General features: G+C 35.2%; 1 protein-coding gene across 4 annotated transcripts in view; it reads right to left on the bottom strand.

Annotated features, from left to right (window-relative positions):
- LOC129263722 (oxysterol-binding protein-related protein 11-like) overlaps window positions 1-20,136 on the bottom strand; it is a 37,621-nt gene that overhangs the window by 15,684 nt on the left and 1,801 nt on the right. For 2 of the 4 annotated variants that reach the window (XR_010293909.1, XM_064101032.1), the window contains exons 2-9: window positions 14,713-14,772; window positions 12,454-12,559; window positions 10,707-10,754; window positions 7,841-7,999; window positions 7,047-7,292; window positions 6,412-6,453; window positions 5,161-5,303; window positions 2,437-2,472 (exon numbers count right to left, since the gene is read on the bottom strand). Coding sequence is in view for 2 of the 4 variants with exons in the window: in XM_064101032.1 (XP_063957102.1) it covers window positions 2,437-2,472; window positions 5,161-5,303; window positions 6,412-6,453; window positions 7,047-7,292; window positions 7,841-7,999; window positions 10,707-10,754; window positions 12,454-12,559; window positions 14,713-14,735 (803 nt within the window). In the remaining 2 variants the exon portion in view is untranslated. The remainder of the gene's footprint in view (window positions 1-2,436; window positions 2,473-5,160; window positions 5,304-6,411; window positions 6,454-7,046; window positions 7,293-7,840; window positions 8,000-10,706; window positions 10,755-12,453; window positions 12,560-14,712; window positions 14,773-20,136) is intronic. The other 2 variants (XR_010293910.1, XM_064101033.1) reach the window with 1 other exon arrangement.

Genomic DNA, 20,136 nt, shown 5'->3' with positions numbered 1-20,136 from the left:
TATTCACGCATTCATTGTTTTCTTGAAAATTCACTGCGCTTCTCTTTGCACATAAAGGACTTTGTGCAAATTTTTCGTAGAAAAAAAAAATGACACTGATGGATTTCCACAGTTACAATTGATCGGATCAATCGTAACTCTTTGTAAGACGGGGCACAGATTAAAGGAAAATTAAACTCTAGAACAAGTTAACTTGTGTGAAAATAGAAAAATCAAAGAAACAAATCAACAAAAATGTGAGAAAGATTGAGCAAAGAATAAAAAAGTTATGAGCATTTGAATGGCAAGATCACTAATAATGTGGACATCTCCCTATTGGCAATGCAACTAACTTGTTTCAGTGTGATGTTACTATTGTACAATTCCCCAATTACTTTTCTACATAAAATTGTCACTTTTATGAAGTCTATCCAAAGATCAGGTGCTCACATAAAAAATATCACAAACAAAAGTTAGTAATATCATTTGATAGAGCAAAAAACTATACGTTTTGGGGTATATTTTCAGTATTCAAAGGAGAGTTATACTTGTGTGACATCACTAATTTTGGTCACATTGCCAATAGGAGGATCTACATATGATAGTGATTTTGACATTTTGTCAAATTGTTCTTAAACTGTTGTTTATATCTTTATATTCTTTTGTTTTCATACAACCTAACTTGTTCCAAGTGTTTCATTCCCCTTTTGAACCCCTCTTTAAAGTTTGGTAAATCCCCTTAAATTGCCTTCTTGAAACACATTAAAAAAACATAAAAAATTGTAAGTACAAATGGATTAGTTGTCTCTTATCACATGTGACATGTACTGACCGAGTTGCCAATTTGAGATTACACAGTCTTGATCCTGTCTTGATCAAATGTCCATAAAATTTGTATTGTCTGATTTCTTTCAAACTTTCAACACACTGGATTCCCCATACATGTATGTAAACTGTGTAAAAAATATATAGCTGTATGTCCAATGAACCAAATGCATGGAATGTCGACTGGAATGTGTTGTAATAATATTGGGTCTAATTCAGGAGTAAGGTACATACAGTGCTTGAAAAAAAAATGGGATAGCTATTTATTTAAATTTATAAGAAAAAAAGGAGGACTCAGGGTAAAAGCAGAGAGAGAGAGGGGAGAGGAAATACAGAAAGAAGAAAGAGAGAAATGGGCAGAGGACGAAAAAAGAAAGAGAGAAAATAATAGTTATGAGAAAGAAAAGTAGAGAGAGGACAGATAAATAATTGAAAAGAGACGAAGCAAGAACCAGGAGGGTATAGAGAGGAATGCAAACAAACTTGGGGAGTGGGATAAAAAGAGAGGAAGAGAGACAGACAGACAGACATTGTAAACAGAGACAGGTAGACAGAAACAAAACAGGGGAGACAGAGACACACTTACACAGATCCAAATGAACCCAGCAAACACATACATACACATACAATGAAATCTGCGGAGAAGAATTAAACCTATATAGAATATATTTTTAAGAATGTATACATGTACAGTTGGAGAGCGAATGGCAAGGAAAATGGGAATAGGGGTTATCACATAAAATGTACAAAGTACACATAACACACAGTCAAACATACACAAGTGAAACTATTCCATAATACATGTATGCATCAATGTGGTGGGGTAGAGGGGGGTACAAAAGTCTGGATATGATATATGTATCCATGTGAACAAATCAAAATATTGAGACCAACTCCCTAAAAAAGTGGTTGATGAGTGTTATAGAAATAAATAGTTAGCATCTAAACCCATTCTAAGGACCCCCCCCCCCATACCCACCCAATAACCCTTAAAGGAGCCGGATGTTTTGTAATATCTTTTCAATTACATGTAAGAGCCTGACTAACAAGTTGGGAGCTATTCCTTATCACAAATTATACTATCAGAAAAGAGATTTTTCATTTGGATGGTGTGTGCGCTATATAAATCCATGCTATTATTATTATCACTATTATTACAAACTTAGATCTATATCCTGATATAAAATCTGAATCCGAATATGGCATAATGACAAAGCATCCTCAATCCTCAATAATGTATTCTTAGAATATGGCAAATATTCTTAAAATTTTCACTCAAAAATGACTTTCTGTCAAATTACCGGTAGTGTACATGTAGAATTAGTAAGTACATGTAGGATTTTTAAAGAAGAATTAAGTAGAATTAATCAATGAAATGTAGTAAATATTAATTTGAGTGACAATAAATATGCCCAAATTCTTACTAATTTCAGTCCTGAATGGATTTGAAAATAACACAAACCAGTTTCATAAATAAATGCTTGTTAGATGTTAGTAGTAAATAATGAATGGAAATGAACCAGCCAAAATGACAAAAAGTTTAGATTGTAAATACAAATCCACCAATTTTATTATAAAAATAATTCTTTACAATGATTTCATGATTTGTAACAAGCATACAGTCAAGGGTACCTGATTTGTTTTGCCTTGCGATGAGACCCGGGGGCCCTACATTATTAGGAATTAAACAAAGGATGCAAATAATTAGCATACACAACATAGATCCTTTTTTTTTAAGGGATGGTCCGGGCTGAAATTATCTAAATAAATAGAGTAAAATTCACAGAGCAAAATACTGAAAATTTCATCAAAATCGGATAACAAAGTTATTGAATTTTAAAGTTTATCAATATTTTGTGAAAACAGTTATATGCACATTGTCATGAATATTCACTAGGTGGGCTTATGATGTCACATCCCCACTTTCCCTTTTCTTATGTTATTACATGAAATCATAAATGTTTCATTTTTTCATACATGTGTAAATGATGTGTCTCCATTATGATGAAATAAGTTGCGGCAATTAATAACAAATGCACTTAATCAGTTGTCAATACAATTATTTTAGTTCTTGGTAGAAACATTTTTGAATAAACCTAATTTCAAATAATAGAATACAAAAGATCAAGTGGGGATATGACATCATCGGCCCACCTAATGAATATTCATAAAGACATGCCTAGAACTGTTTCACCAGAATAATGCAAATCTTTAAAATTCAATTACTTTGTTATTTGTTATCCGATTTTGATCAAATTTTCAGCATTTTGCTCTGTGAATTTTACTCTTTTTATTGAGATATGAATATTTCCAGCCTGGACCATCCCAAAGTGCACCTCAAAAAGACATAAAATCAAGCAGAAGAGAAGGTACAAGTACAGTAAACAAAAGAGATGAAGAGATACCAAGAACAAAGGTGAAAATAAGCAGGCAAGTCTGATGAAATCCCTTGTTGATTTGGGGTAATAATGATATTTCAATAAAAATCTAATTCATGCTGGATAGAGAGGAAGGTCTCTATATACATGTACATGTGTTTTCAACTGTTATTTTGTTGTAAGGGTGGGATGATGATTGCTCAATCACTTTTCCTTACAGGTCTTCATCAAACCCTTTCATATATTGATGCAATAATTACATCATATTATTCAGGATGATTATATTACATAATTAAAGATTCTCTAAATATAGTTTAATAAATGTCAATTTAATGAAAAGACTAATCAGAAAACAAAAAATTTATGTCCTGAGAAGAGACCCCCCCCCCCAAAAAAAAAAACCCCAATAGTTTGATACATATATATATATATATACTCTAATATACAATGTATTTGATATACTGAGTGTGTTTGAAAAATTAATTTTAATAAATGTCAATTAAATGAAAAGACTAATCAGAAAACAAAAATTTTATGTCCTGAAAGAGAACCACACCCCCCCCCCCAAAAAAAAAAAACCCAGTAGTTTGATACATATCAACACTGACAAATTTCAGGTGTTCATCACTTACCACTGCAATAGTCAGACAACTGTACTCCTCAGCAAACCATACATTACTTTGGCACATATCAAATTTTACATGTACATGTACACCTATGAATAAGACCACAGAATACCTCCTATTCTATTCCAATGGTATAAAATTATGTCAGAGAAAATAATCTTTCACGACATAAAAAATGGTGTTCTTGACAAGGATTTCCATTAAACTGACAATTTTTTTTCTTAATCATTCAGTGTATCTCTTTAATTTTTCTATGGACATTACTATTCAAGAACCAATATTAATAGACCTAACAAGAAAATGCATTAATTGATAAAAGTAAAACACACATCTGACTAATGGAGTCGAGAACTGAGTTGTTTGAATAATTAAAATGTATATTACAAAAATAGTGTCGACTATACTGTGCATGTGCAAAAAATACTTGATTATGTTGGATATAGCTTCATTAAAATTTAAAATCTAGGATAATTTTAGTTGGAGTGCACACTTGTCAGTATTGGTGATTGATAAGAAAATGTGTTTTTTAAATGTACACACACATAACTTTCATTATGATTTCATCATACTGTCAATATATTGTAAACTGATTATTTGTTCATAAAAGTCACTCTGTAGTCTGATAATTCTTTTCCTAGAGAAAAAAAAAGACCAATGTTCTTATTTAAAGATAGCAAGAACTTCTGTCTCATGCAGAAATGTTATAATGCATGATATGCACTATAGCATGATGCACGTCTAAGCAACTACACAAGACATTGCACTGCTCACAATGGACAATTTCATTCTTTCACGAGTGGACAAAACAGTACTTCCCCATCTGAAATGTATCATGCATAACTTTTGGTGTCCCACAGGGCACTGCATTATCACCTTGTGGTAAATGGCTTACATGTAATACTTCTGACATAAATTATAGTTAAGGTGTCATTGATGTTGTCATGTCATACAGATTGCTGCATTTGGCAATATGTATGAACATCATCTGAAAAATGTCAAGAGTTCATGAACAGCGATATAAAAAAAACATTTTGAAACCCATGCAACAACATGTGTGAACAGGTCATTCACTAGAGCTAGGTCAGCCCTACACACAGCCTCTTAAAAATAAAACATTTAAACGTAAATGGGAATTACAAGCTCAGGACTTGAAAAGATTATAAGTTACAAAGTAATAGCCACTGGGATCTGCAATAAAATGAAATGATTCACTGACAGCACCTTGAAGCCAATAAACATTCTCATACATGTACCACTACTGAAGATTGCCTTCAGTCCCACTAATACACTATTTTGTAACGTAATCTACATTAATATACAAGAACTACCACAAAACAACACATTACATGTACCTGATGTTGGCCATGCTCTGTGAGAGTTCAAGCTCCTCGGCCGACCTTTGACCTTGGGTCAACTCCTGGCGTTGCAGCATCGTGAGACAGTCTTCTAAGCATTCCATAGTGGCTTGGGAAGTTGCTTTCAATAATAAACAATCCTGGAAAGGCAGCAAAAAAAGGGATGAGAGGGAATAATAATACTATTAGGTATTTGTATAGCACACATACAGTATTCACCGAGCTTGTTAGGTGGTCAAGACACTCCTACATTACCTCCACTATTAAAGCTGGTCTACCGATTCCCTTGCTCACAGCTTTTTGAGGAATTACTTTTTGCTGATACCTATTCAGGGTTCCCAGCTTTACAAGAAAACAAAATTTCCAGATTTTTCCCTGACGAAGTTTAAAAATTCCCTGATAGTTATTTGAACCCATTCCCAGTTTCGCATGTTTTCTAAGTTGTTGCAGTGAATTACATGTATTTTCAGTATAAAAACAATAATATAAAACTAAATAGTACCACCATAACCAGTCATTCAGTGGATGTTGTTTTGATATGCAAAAAAATATGACAGAGTCTGACTGACTACCGTGCTTTTGACTTTTGGGCCGATCAAAATTTCCAGATTTTTCCCTCATTTGAGGCATTTTCCCCTGATTTGAGGTATTTTTTTCAAATTCCCTTATTTTTCCCTGACTGGAAAAAAGTAAAACAATTTTCCATGATTTTCCTGATGGGCTGGGAACCCTGCCATTTACCTCACCTGGGTTCCCTGCCATTTACCTCACCTGGGTTGAGTGCAGCACATTGATGATCGATTTCTTGTTGAAGGAAATTACGCCGAGGCTTGGACTTGAACCCAAGACCCTCAGAAGTACATAATTTACAATGTTTATAGAAAAATGTCCAATACTGATGCCTTCTTGTAACAGTGCACCAAATTGACCCTGTTGCCAGGGTTGAGTACGCTATTTTATTCATGAGTCCTTTGTTTTATATTAATAAGTCCACTATTCAAAACAGTGGACTTATGAATAAAATAGCATACGTACTTAAACATGGCAACAGATGTCAATTTGGTGCACTCTGACAAAAGCGCGCATCAGTATTGGGCATTTTTCAATAGTTAATTAAGCGTAATTTATACAGAAAATCTGCATAAACCATGGGTTCAACCGATGTCTTTCAAAACCACCTTAATAAATTAGGGCCATAGGGTTTTAGTTATAATCTAAAAACAGGTTTAATGCAGAAAACATACTCACATGGTCTAAGCTATTGATACCTGGTCCTGTGGTTGGTAATGACTAAAAAATGAGAAAGAGAAAATAAAACAATAATAATCATAATACCTACACATGCTTTATAAGAGCACTTATCACTACTTTATCAGAAGTCTCTATGAAAGCATGCTACAATAATGAAGCTTTATTACACTGGCTTTGGTAGAGCTGACATTTTTTTAAAGATTAAGTGTTTCATGAAAATATTTGTCAGTGATTTTCAGACTTATTTGCTCGGAGCATATAATATGCAACGGTTTATAGTAATAATAATAATAATATGCAACATCTATACAGCACTTAAAACAAATGTTTCTAAGCGCTGCATACTATTAATCCGGCTTCAGCACGGTTACCCTGATCGGGCGCACAAGCATTCAAGGAATTCCTTCCTACCGGGTACCCATTCACTACATCTGGGTGAAGAGTGGCAAATGTAGATAAACGCCTTGCCAAAGGACGCGAGTGCTGCGGTGGGATTTGAACCGAGGACGTTGCGGTTCAAAGTCTGGAAACTTATCCACTGAGCCACAACACCTCTACAGTAGCCAATAACAATACTCAGTGAAAATCACTGATTGTTTCATGAAACGCTCACTTGGTTAGCAAACCCTTACCTCCAATCCCTTGACCATGCTCTTCTGTTGTTCTTCGGCTACTATCAGGATGTCTTTTGCATTCCTCAAGGACTCTTGCGTTGCGGTCAGTGTGGCCGATGTCCTGGTTTGCCTCGGCATCCCACCGCTGCCACCGGCATGAGAGGAGACCGAGCTGCGTGGCGAGTTCCTGTGGAGACTCCATTTTGACGATGTGCGGTTGTGGAGGGATTCGGAAGATGCTGTCAGGGACGGGTCCCTGAAATCCTGTGGTAAGGAAAAAATTTAAAGAAATGAAAAAGACACCAGATTGAGACGCAAATCTAGATCCAGTGAACACTCTATTTGAAGGTGCAAAAAGACAACAGCAAAAAGAAATTCATCATATATGTATCACAACACCACATTGTAAAATAAACACAGCTGCAAAGCGAGTTCTTGCGAAGATTTGATTTTGTTGATGATAAATATAATGGATGGGTCACTGATATCCTTGATGGAAAGAAGGTATGGTCATTTAATCAATAAACACAGCATTTATTATGCGCTATCTATCTAGTAAACCATTCTGAGGCGCAGTTCTATGACCTAACCATGAGCACATCCTTTATCTCTTTAGTATAGAAATTAAAACTCAGAAAAAAGTGCAGGATAGAGGGAGTAATGGGGTAAGAAAAGGACATCGGGCAAAGCCCATAAATCAGGAAGAAGTATAATAATAATAGCAGGACCTGTTGGGAGAACAGTTTTCGGAAATGAAGTGGCTAACGTGAGTAAACATGCCATTATTATTATTATTACAATTATGACCTCACCATAAGCATATCCCTTTGTCTCTGGACGATAGACCTCAGACGGCTAACCCACAGCTGTCTCTCTTTGGCATCTTGAGCACGAAGTCTATATACTTCCCCATTAGCAGCATTCACCATGAAGGTCTGAGAATCTTCATCACTAGGTGATACAACAGCTCCCTGTGGAACACCAAAATAAGAGGAATAATGTTTATACAAGAGCTCCCTGGGGAACACCAAAATAAGAGGTATCTAAAAGTATACATATTAATACTTTATGTATCTGAAACACCCATCATACATGTACATGAATGATTTCTACTTCTCTTGCTTTTACTATTTAAGGACGTTCCACAGTTAAAGTGAAATCCATGTCATTTTCACCAAACTTTGCACATAGATACTTAAGAACCTTAATATTTTAAATATGCAAAAATTAACATAGGTCCATGTGCTTGATTTTTTGCTATAGAGCTTCAAAGTTCACCCAAATTGATGTTCTTAAGAATTGCGCATTCAAAAGAATTTGGCATTTTTAGACCGCTCAAGATTACTACAATAAGTTTAAACCTCCATTACTCATTCAAAATACATGAAAAAGTCATCAAATTTTGCAAGAGAGTTAATAATTGTATCGTTAGAATGGATAATCTATTAATAGTGCTATTTGTTTGCAATTTTAAGTTTAACAGCACTGTCAGTTCTTAAAAATGGCGTAAAAGATAACAAATTCGCAATCTGAAAAATGTAAAATTTCAGTAACAAACTACAAACGTACAATAAATGCTGCACTTTATTCAAAATCCATGTCATTTTCACCAAAATTTGCAGAGTTGTAGAGGAAGGTATATCTAAGAGGTACAAACATTAAAAAATAGGGGTTCATGTGCTTGTTTTTAAACTATCAGCATTTTTATTAGAGCAAATTTGCTTTTTAAAACACCAAAAATGGGCCGAATGCTTAGTATCTATGTGAAGAAAAAATCAAAACCACTCTACCATTTATTCAAACTCGGGGTCATGTTCGTGATTCTTGGCAGCACTGCAGAGTAAAGTATTTTGAAATTGTAGAGATATTTAAAAAAATGGTCCATGGAATAATTCAATTTTTTAGCTTCATGAAATAACGCATCGGATCTGCAGTTAAAGTGCAGAAGATGAGAAAAATTAGCTCATACCCGCAGCTAATTAATACCTGTTCATCCATTGTGACGTCAGCGCGCAGAGTGTAAACTATGCGCAGATCATAATGCGCACAACTATAACTGTGGAACGTCCTTAAGTAATACTTGATCTACTACTGTACAAGCAATGGAACTTTTAAATTCAATAGTAGGAAATATACTACCAATACTTGGAGTAGCATTTCACCAATTCTAAATTGGCGTCTTCAGCCATATGAAGTTGTCTCAGAATTAATTATCATGGCATTTGAGATTGTGCAGATCTGAGAGTATGGGGTTGTGTTTGATATAGCAGGTTGCAAGCTTAGGTATGACTTTGACACACAACTTGAACATGTTCTTAGATGCTAAGTCAGCTACACAGGGACGTACCTTTAGCTCAAGAAAGGGTTACTAGCTGTGCGCTAAGTCATAATTAACTTACAAACAGCTAAATGAAATGGCCCATTGACCCCATGAAACACCCTCTGGTTTCTAGAATAGGGAAATACATCTGGTGGGTGTTTCATAAATCTGTTCCTAATTTATAAGCAACTTTACAAATCTTGTGGTAAATCATGTGCACCAAAATTTCATTGGTGTTTTCTATACTTCTGAGAAAGGATCACCAGTCATTTCGTAAAGTCAGTCATAATTAAGTCCTGGTGGGTGTTTCATAAAGATACGAATGACTTTACACATGACTGGTGATCCTTTATTGTGCTATGTAATATCCCTATGTATAGGGACAGTGATTTTTTGTTTTAAAAAATTGCCTTTTCCGTTTCAGAAAATCTTAAATTCCGTTTCAGCATGTCAGAAAACAGAAATTCTGTTTCCCCATAGACTTTGTGTACATAAAAAATTAACGGTTCCGTTTACCCATTCAGTAGCAATAACACAAGTTGCCACTCGCGCTGGTCAAATTTGTATCTGCCACTGTACCAACAACGCAGTAGAATCCGCTCTCATCTGATCTAAGCGGGTACACAAAATATTTTGACAAACATATTTAACATGAATACATCCTCACCTTTCACATTTTTAGAATTATTTTACGGTTGAATGAAATTTTATCGATAATTTTGGGGTTTTTTGGACATCGTTCTGAGCAGTCAACGATTTTGTTCTAACTGCCATTTTGGATTTCAAGATCGTGCTGTACATCTTCAAACGTAGAGGGTAGCAACACACGACCTGCATACATGTGAATGATTTTGATACGGCCGATCGACCGTACCCCGCCGGTGCGGTCGGGAAGGACCGGGGCGAGGGGTACGATCTAGTGTGATGGAGTGAAGAGCATGCAGTCACGATGTGTGGATTTTGTCGTGATTGTAGTGAAGTGAGATCGTGTTTTGTGAGGTTTAGTGGCCATTTTATATTCGTATTTTGTTGAGATTTTGGAGTAATTTATGTTGCTGTTCTGTGTATTCTGAGGGAAAATATGTTTTCCGTGATTTTCCGTTTGAAATGCCACTTTCCGTTTCAAAAGGCCATTTCCGTGAATTCCGTCCGTTTTCCGCGATCGCGGAAAATCTCTGTCCCTATATATGTAATTGAGTTATGACCTAATAACATGTTCCAGTCATGCGTAAAGCTGTTCATAACTTTACGAACAGCTACAGCTTTATGAAACACCCACCTGACAGCTATATCAAACTTCACTTGCTACAAACTGAATGTAAGTTTATCAGCTGTAGGCTACATTATAAGAAACTTACAGACAGGTGAATTGCTCCTCTTGGTTTCTGCTTTTTGCCTTCCTCATTCTAAAGAGAGAGAGAAGAAATAAAGACTCATGAAATAGTATCATCCATACTAAGAGTGCGCATCACAATTGTTTTTAGGTGATACTTTGAGAACGTAAATATCTCAAATCAGTCAAATGCACATTGTCATGCTACAGTCACGACAACAAAGCTGACTCCAGGGGGCCGTTTCATAAAACTTGTTATAATATCAAATTCACAATAACAGTTAAAAGCTACTGAAATCCTTCAATCTGATTGGCTGATAGTAAATTTGATTTAGAGAATTATGCATATTATATTATAACAAGATAACAAGTCTTTATGAAAGAGGACGCAGATTGGTCAAAGCTTTCATGTTATTACCAATGACGTTCCATCGGTCGATTTGGACTCGGTTTCATTGATGTGACTGGGCATAACTCTTGAAAAGCATGCAGAGTACGATGCATACAGGATTTGCCCTTTCTCTTTATTGTATTGTATAATGCCATGTCCACCTGTTTTAATTGAAGACCCGGCTCAAAACTGACATCTAACTTTTCAACAGATGGTTCTGTCGAATGACCTGGGGGGGGGGGGGGGAGGTTGCACTTCGATTCCCAGTTGCATAGTGTGATGCTTGCTACAAATGTGATACAGATATAATGCATACAGGTTCTACCCCTTTTCTTTATATTGTGTTGTATAATCTACCTGCTATACAGATTATGCCAAGTCCACCTGTTTTAATTGAAGACCCGGCTAACTGACATCTAACTTTTCAACAGATGACTCTTTGGAATGACCTGGGGGGGGGGGGGCACTTCGATTCCCAGTTGCATACAGTATTTAACGCATTATCGTATTGGTCATATCATGTGCACAGAACGGACACCGCCGCATAACCATCAGTCAGATTGTGCATTAACCCTTATTTAACAGTGGGGGGGGGGGGTTCATTTTGACCCCCCCCCCCCCCCCTTCAATGCAAAATGTGTTTTTCAACAAAATATCATAAATGTATGATTGTTTTTTTTTGTGTGGTTTAAATGGATTTACTTGATGCTATTTATGACCACAAAGCAGCAGAGATATGAAGGGGCGGGGCCGAGTTATCTCAAGTGCCAGTTGAATTGAACTCCAACTATTACTAAATTATAACATATGTTTCGTATTATTATCATTAAGTAAATACAATGCATACATGAATACTACATGTAACTGCACTAAAATTGAGAACATTATGGCTTGTATTCTGAAGTCAGGTTTAACTTAGCCTCAGGTTTAAAGTTGTGGTTTAAGTATGGATAGCCAATTGTTACATAAATCACTAAAAGTAGAGATATCATATTTCAGCTCATTTGGCTCTCAAATCATTCATAATTGTCTAGGAAGTATAAATAGATCACTGTCTTCACCATTGAAGAATCAGAAAAGAGCACAGTAAATATATAAGAAACATACAACTTCATAAAAATTTTGACACTTTTGGCTTCCCATAATTTTAGCACAGAGTTAGACCATGGTCTAAGTTAAACCAGACTTCAGGGGAGCGTTTCATGAAAGGACTTGTCAGACGTTTCATCCGACAAGTACTGTTTTATCCGACAGTTACCATAGTAACAGTGCTTCTCAGCCAATCAGAATCTAGGAAAGATGTCATACCTGACAACTTGTCGGACTAAAATGTTGATGAAACGCTCCCCAGAACACGGGCCTATGTAATTAATAAACTTACCAGGAAGTATTCAAGAACCCCTCTGCTGGGGTCAAGAACAAACCATCTGTACTGCCACCCCTTGACGACATTGGTGAACTTGTTTAGCAGTCCTTCGTGAGGCTGCCTGTAATGTGCAACATAATGATGTTAATGATAATAATAATAGTAATATTGATAATAATAATTTAATAACAATAATAATAATAATAATAATAACAATAACCATAATCCTATACTCTTTATCACCTTTTACTTTCTCACTATTACATTTAATCAATCATATATTTTTCAAAACAAATTACGACTTCAAATAAAAACCTAACTTTCACATTCCTTTCAAACCACAACTTCTTAAAAAATTCAAATGTTTATTTCTTTCCCTATCTTGAATAAACATGTCAATCTACAACAAATTCTATTTAACTTTAATCACACCCCCAAAACCCGTGGAATTTCCACGGGCTCTGCTAGTAATAATAATAATAACAATAATAATAATAATGATTATTACCTATACAAGGTATTTTAGCAGATGAATAAAACTCATTATCATATTTTGCTTGTTACTTTCAATCCGAGACCAACGAGGTAAACATTTGCCATGTTGCCCTCCTCGGAGTTTGGCCCATAGGAATCCTGTTCAAAACAGAGGGCAATATTGGCCATATTTCTGCTGGTGCGCTTGCGAAGTAGGAGCCGATTTTGATCGCTAATTTCAGTATAATTTCAGAAATCTAGCTGGAACCAGTTTATGAACCAACGCATTGTAGATAATGCGTGGCGCGGCCAGTGCATACACAAACGTAACCCAAGCGCAAGATTTCTACGCGTTGAGTGCATGTGCACGCCATGCATGATGTGCAACTGCAAAGGTAACAATTTACATCACAAATATTAAGGGTTCCTTCGCTATAAAGTGAATAACCTGAAATCAAAAGTAGTGATAAGCAAACAGGCATATAAATAATTTATTGTTCCAAATAATAGCTTGAATTACAGATTGTACAGCCTTACTGTAGGTAATAATAATATTGACTGGCTCTTCTTTCGGAAAACATCAAATACGTCGCCCTTAAAAGAACCATATTGCCCTCATCTAGAGACTCAGGCCAATATGATTCTGTTGCGAGTGACATATTTGATGTTCCCCTCAAGGCCAGTCAATATCATATAATAATTTAATAATGATGATAAGATTATTCATAATAATAATAATAACTACAAAAATAATTTGATTTTCAGAAGCCTTTTTCAGAATATAGAAAAGAAGGGTAATTTCAAATAGTATTCTTCCCTTCAAAGCCAGAAAGGTGGCGAGATCAGGGCGGCCCCGTTGCATAAAAGCTACCATTACATGTACAAAGGCAACTTGCATGAAATCCTTGATTTTGATTGGCTGTTGATCAGCATTACCATGGAAGTTACCATCGATGACAAAGTTAATAGCATAATAGTAACTTTTATGCAACAGGGTACGTATTCAGTGAAACAGCACTGTTTTGCTTGTACCATGTAATTTGCAATACATGACCTGCAAGTGCCACCGACCAGCACATTTCAGAAAGTAGATTGAATTTCAGAAATCTGTTGAAACAGCGGTGCTCATGCAAAGAGATATGTACAAAAAGTGGTCAAATATATATTTCCACTTCCTTATAGCATTAATTGGTTTTTTTATTTTAATTTAGCATGCAACCGCAGAATAAAGGGAATTGAGAGAAGACAGACGAAGAAAAGATACATGTACACGGGGAAATAGATTTGAAGGCGGGAGAGAGGGGAAGGAGAGAACATGTATACATGTATCATACAAAGGGTTTGCAAATTATGAGAAATTCAATTATGACACATTCACAACAGTAAAAACTACTGGAGTGAATTTTTTTGCAAGTGGGATCGATTTAAAAAAACATAACTGACATTGAAACTAATATGAAAATGGTTATTTTGCATACATGTATTGTACATCGTTTTAGGAGAAAATGAAAATTCTTAATAAAATATGAAATCAGAGATTAGATCTGACAATAAGGAATCTGTACAATGACAATTCGACATACAAATCAATAAATCCAGATTCTACATTGAAAGGAGAATATTGAAATATTTCATATTTCATATTCCATGCAAAGAACATTTCTTAAGTCCCCCCATTTAAAGCAATTTAACCATATCAAAGAGAGCTTTCTCATTTTACATCTATCTGATCACATACCATTCAATAGCTCTGTATTGTGTAGCATATTGCATTAATAAAGCAAATCACAGAAATCTTACCTAAATAAATCTTCATCCTCCATTTATCAAGCCTTGGTATGAAAGAATCAACAATGAAAGCTGTAAATAAAAAACAGGAAATATTTCTTGTTAAAAAGAAAATAATTAGATAAAAACTGTAGCAAGTCAGGCGCCATTATCAGGTTCGGTTTGGTCAGCAGAGTTTACCATTTTTCCAATATTTAGCAATATATATTTTTAAAAATATATCATAAAAGACTGCCAGCATTGAGAAAACTAAACATTCATTGTTAGAATGGTCTGTAATACACATTTACAAATAAACAAATTTTGTTATTTTCATTTTCTTTTTTTTTTATTTAAATACTTTCAAAAAATATTAAAAGTCGTTCCTATTTCCTTTCCAAATTAAATAAAAAGAAAAAAAAAAAAACCTGATCAGAAAGTGATGATTGGGAAATTTGAAACATGAGACAAACAAAACAACTCTCACTCAACTGCTTCAAAGTAGTTTAATCTGGTCAATTAATTACCCTAAAAAGATAAATCATCAGTCCCTTGGTCCTGAAAGATGGACGCTAATTGGTTTCGAAGGCATTACCAACTAAAAAATAAGTACATGGGACTGTATTGTTATTATTGTTGATACAGTATGCCACACATTCAGTGTTCTACATGTAGCTAGAACATTTTAGTGGTGGTCGCTATTTCACTGCATTACAAAGTTTTTTTTCAGGCTGAGTTAGTGGTCTTGAAGCCCAAAGTGAAGGAATATCATCTGACATTGAAACCCAGGACCAAAATCCAGTTAAAACCAATTAGGGCAAAACCAATTGAAACCAGTTGGCCAACTGGTTTCAATAGGGAAATTGGAACAACTGGTTCCAATTGAAAACCAGTTGCCAATTGGTTCCAGTTAAAAACCAATTGAAAACCAGTTGCCAATTGGTTCCAGTTAAAACCAATTGGGCAACTGGAACCAGTTGGCAATTGTTGTCAATTGGTTCCAGTTGTTCCAATTTCCCTATTAAAACCAATTGAATCCAATTGGAGGCAACTGGTTTCAATTGGTTCCAGTTGAAACCAATTGGAGGCAACTGGTTTCAACTGGAACCAGTTGAAACCAATTGGTTTCCAACTGGATCCAATTGGAACTTCCAGTTGGAACGAACTTAATTAGTTACAAATTAATTAGCATTTGCAGTAACTATTTATCATGCCAACACAGAAGCAGTGTTATATGTCTATTAATACCAATGTAAAGGGCATTGATAAAATACAGACTTTCATGTATATATATTTATATGGAAGATCTTCAAATATATGTACTTTTATTTGATGTAATTTGGTAACAGTTAGTGGTGTACTAATTATCCTTTAATCTGTTTTAATTATAATCTATAACATTTATGAACATGGTTTTCACTGCTAAGTATTCTAAATACTAATCTTTAAAAAGTGTGGTACTTGAAATTGTAAAGAATTAAATAGATACATTGTTAATGATGATTAATCTCATAAAACATTAATCTGTGCACACTGGCAAATAATATGCAAATTAACTGGTTTCAATTGGATCCAGTTGGGTAACTGGAAAATTTCCAATTGGAAACCAATTGGAAATAATTTCCAGTTACCCAACTGGTTCCAATTAGAATTCATTTCCAGTTACCCATCTTTCCAGTTAGAAGTCATCTCAGTTACCCAATTGGTACCAGTTAGGATTTCCAGTTACACAACTGAATGGTTCAAGTTAGGATTTCCAGTTACCCAACTGGTTCCAGTTAGAAATCATTTCCAGTTGGAAGTCATTTCCAGTTACCCAACTGGTTCCAGTTAGGATTTCCAGTTGCCCAACTGGTTCCAGTTAGAAATCATTTCCAATTGGAAGTCATTTCCAGTTACCCAACTGGTTCCAGTTAGGATTTCCAGTTGCCCAACTGGTTCCAGTTGGGATTTCCAGTTACTCAACTGGTTCCAGTAAGAAATCATTTCCAATTGGAAGTCATTTCCAGTTACCCAACTGGTTCCAGTTAGGATTTCCAGTTGCCCAACTGGTTCCAGTTGGGATTTCCAGTTACTCAACTGGTTCCAGTTAGAAATCATTTCCAGTTGGAAGTCATTTCCAGTTACCCAACTGGTTCCAGTTAGGATTTCCAGTTGCCCAACTGGTTCCAGTTAGAAATCATTTCCAATTGGAAGTCATTTCCAGTTACCCAACTGGTTCCAGTTAGGATTTCCAGTTGCCCAACTGGTTCCAGTTGGGATTTCCAGTTACTCAACTGGTTCCAGTAAGAAATCATTTCCAATTGGAAGTCATTTCCAGTTACTCAACTGGTTCCAGTTAGGATTTCCAGTTGCCCAACTGGTTCCAGTTGGGATTTCCAGTTGCTCAACTGGTTCCAGTTAGAAATCATTCCCAATTGGAAGTCATTTCCAGTTACCCAACTGGTTCCAGTTAGGATTTCCAGTTGCCCAACTGGTTTCAATTGGTTTCAACTGGAAATTGTTAAATTCCAGTTAAAACCAATTGAAACCAGTTGAAACCAATTGAAACCAATTGAAACCAGTTGGAAATCCAACTGGTTTCAATTGGATTTTGGTCCTGGGAAATAAACCGTTGTCAAATATATGCGTAAGAATCTTTAAAGTGATGGTCCAGGCTGGAGATATTTTTATCTCAATAAATAGAGTAAATTCACAGAGTAAAGTGCTGAAAATTTGATCAAAATTGGATAACAGTTCTAGGCATGTCTTCATGAATATTCATTAGGTGGGCTGGTGATGATATATCCGCACTTGGTTTTTTATTTTTTTTTATTATATGAAATTGTTTATTCAAAAATTTTCTACCAAGAACTAAAACAATTGGATTGACAACTGATTTGTACATTTGTTATTTATTGCCGCAACTTATTTCATCATAATAGAGACACATCATTTACACATGTATGAAAAATGAATCAATTATGATTTCATGTAATAACAGTAGAAAAAGGAAAGTGGGGATATGACATCATCAGGCCACCTAATGAATATTCATGATGATGTGCATATTAAGTGCATATAATTGTTTTCACAAAATATTGATAAACTTTAAAATTCAATAACTTCATTATTTGTTATCCGATTTTGATGAAATTTTCAGCATTTTGCTCTGTGAAGTTTACTCTATTTATTTATATATAATGATGACTGGTGGTCAGAAATTTTCTGTGCCGGTTGGGCCGACCACTCCTGTCTACTGTAGCTATAACACTGCACACATTACTTGGCATCGACCTTTTAACACCAAGGAGGAACCGATAATTCAGCTTATTTTTAGAGTCAGTAATTGGGTGCATCGTGGTCTAGTGGTTCTGACTCTCGCCTTTCAAACAGAGGGTCGTGGGTCGAATCCTAACCATGGCGTGTTTTCCTTCAGCAAGAAATTTATCCACAGTCACTGTGCTGCACTCGACCCAGGTGAGGTAAATGAGTACCGGCAGGAAGTAATTCCTCAAAAGCTGTGCGCACCAGAAGCGGTAGAATAGCTTAGCCGGGGTAATATAGGAGCGCCTCCAGCACCTAGCAAGGTGGATACGTGCGCTATACAAATCCTATATTATTTATTATTATTCAACACCAGATGAAACCACTTTTAAGAAAATATTGACTTTGGAATCACATTTCATGTTATGAAATATGAATTTTACCAGAAGGCCTATTAATAAAAGCAGTTGAGGATGTTTGTCTCTTATTTTAACTTACCATATCAAAAAATTTCCTAAACACGATCAGGGTACTAGATGCTTTGCTTGCTATATGACGTTGTAATTTTTTGTGTTCTTTGGGATTCCATTTCTAGCCTCATTATTTCATGTACTGGTAATTCAGAAGATGAAAAATACATTTCCCCATTTAATACATGTATGCACTTTGTCAGTTGGGGGGAAGGAATTTTATGTCTAAAAACGAACAAAATATGACTTTTGACTCACTATTACGGTTATGACCCATTATGGTCATATAATTAATTACTCACACTTTCATGCCAAGTTTAGCTTCAAATCTCCTACCATTTTATGAAGAGAAAAAATATATTCATGGTTAACAATGCTATAAAATTTATAACAATGAATCAAAGGCGAGGCAGAAGCTTTCACGGTGGATTTTGAAAATATACATTCATTGTGTAACAATAACTAATCAATGAAGATGTCTATTATTCTGTATGGTGCCCCCTACATACAGAACTAAATTTTGTTTATTGACACTTGAAAAAAAAAATGAGTCTGATATTTCATACTAAACCATCAAACCAAGCCTTTGACTTTGTGTTCGCTTTGGTTTGGAAGTGCCAAGTTTGGCAAGCTTCTGTTTGGTTCGGCAGTTTGGCTTCAACACATTTACCATCACAAGCATCATCATCATTTTTGTCATCCTTATCATCATCAGTTAGAGTCGGGCAAGTGTTCTGAAGTAAAGGCAAAAACTGCTTGCCCGATTCGGGCAAGCAGTTCTCAAGTGCTGTGAAATGAAATTTTACAAAGTTTTCCCATATTTCAAAAGCAAAAATACAGGACTTCCCTGAATTCATATTGCAAGCCGGTTTGCGCTATTTTCTCAAATCTACACACAAAGACACACACAAACAAAGTCAGCATACAAACATGTACAAGCTGGTGCACACCTGTCCTCCGGACCTGCACATCCCCGATCAATCACAGTGAACAATCTCACATGAAAAATACTTTTTCCACAAAAATAATCACAAAATCGTCGGGAATTTTTTAAAAATAATTATATGGATTTTCATAATACTGATTTGGTGATGTGATTGGAGGAGCAAGGTATGAGTTTTCATAACTAGTTGTTTCAGCTTTCGTTTTGAGTCTTGTGATCAGTGCGAACTTGTAGCTGCGTGTGTGTGATGCCATGATGATTCATCTGATTTTTAAGTTCAACAATGTTTCACTTCAAAATTTTATATTTTATTCTAAAACATTTTAATTTTCTAACAATTTTTAAGATATATTTAATAAAAATATCAGTAAGATTTTTGTTAGATGATTGGATTTTTTTTTCTTTTTGAAGTTTCAACTTATTTCTTCTTTTTTTTCTTCACTTTTTTATCCTTCCTTCATCATTTCTTCTATCCTTCCTGCTGGCCTTTTTTCTTTCATCTTTCTTTATTTTCAATCTTTCCTCGCTTTCTCCCTCTCTGTTCATTTTTCTTTCTTTCCTTCCTTTTCTTACTTTCCTTCTTTTTTCTTCATTTCCTTTTCTTTATTTTCTTTGCTCCCTTCCTCTCCTTTTTCTTTTCTTTCTGTCATTCCCTCTTCCATTCTTTTCTTCCTTCCATTCTCTCTTGGCTTCATTATTTTTTTCCTTTTCTTTTCCCTTATTCTTTCTTTCCTTTCTTCCTGATTTTTCTCTTTCTCTCTTAATTTTCTTTCCATTCCTTCTTTCTTCATCCTTTCT

Source organism: Lytechinus pictus, chromosome 6, assembly GCF_037042905.1.
Source record: "Lytechinus pictus isolate F3 Inbred chromosome 6, Lp3.0, whole genome shotgun sequence".
NCBI classification, from domain to species: domain Eukaryota; kingdom Metazoa; phylum Echinodermata; class Echinoidea; order Temnopleuroida; family Toxopneustidae; genus Lytechinus; species Lytechinus pictus.
The sequence above is the reverse complement of the archived record's forward strand: the minus strand, read 5'-3'. Positions and strand labels throughout refer to the sequence as shown.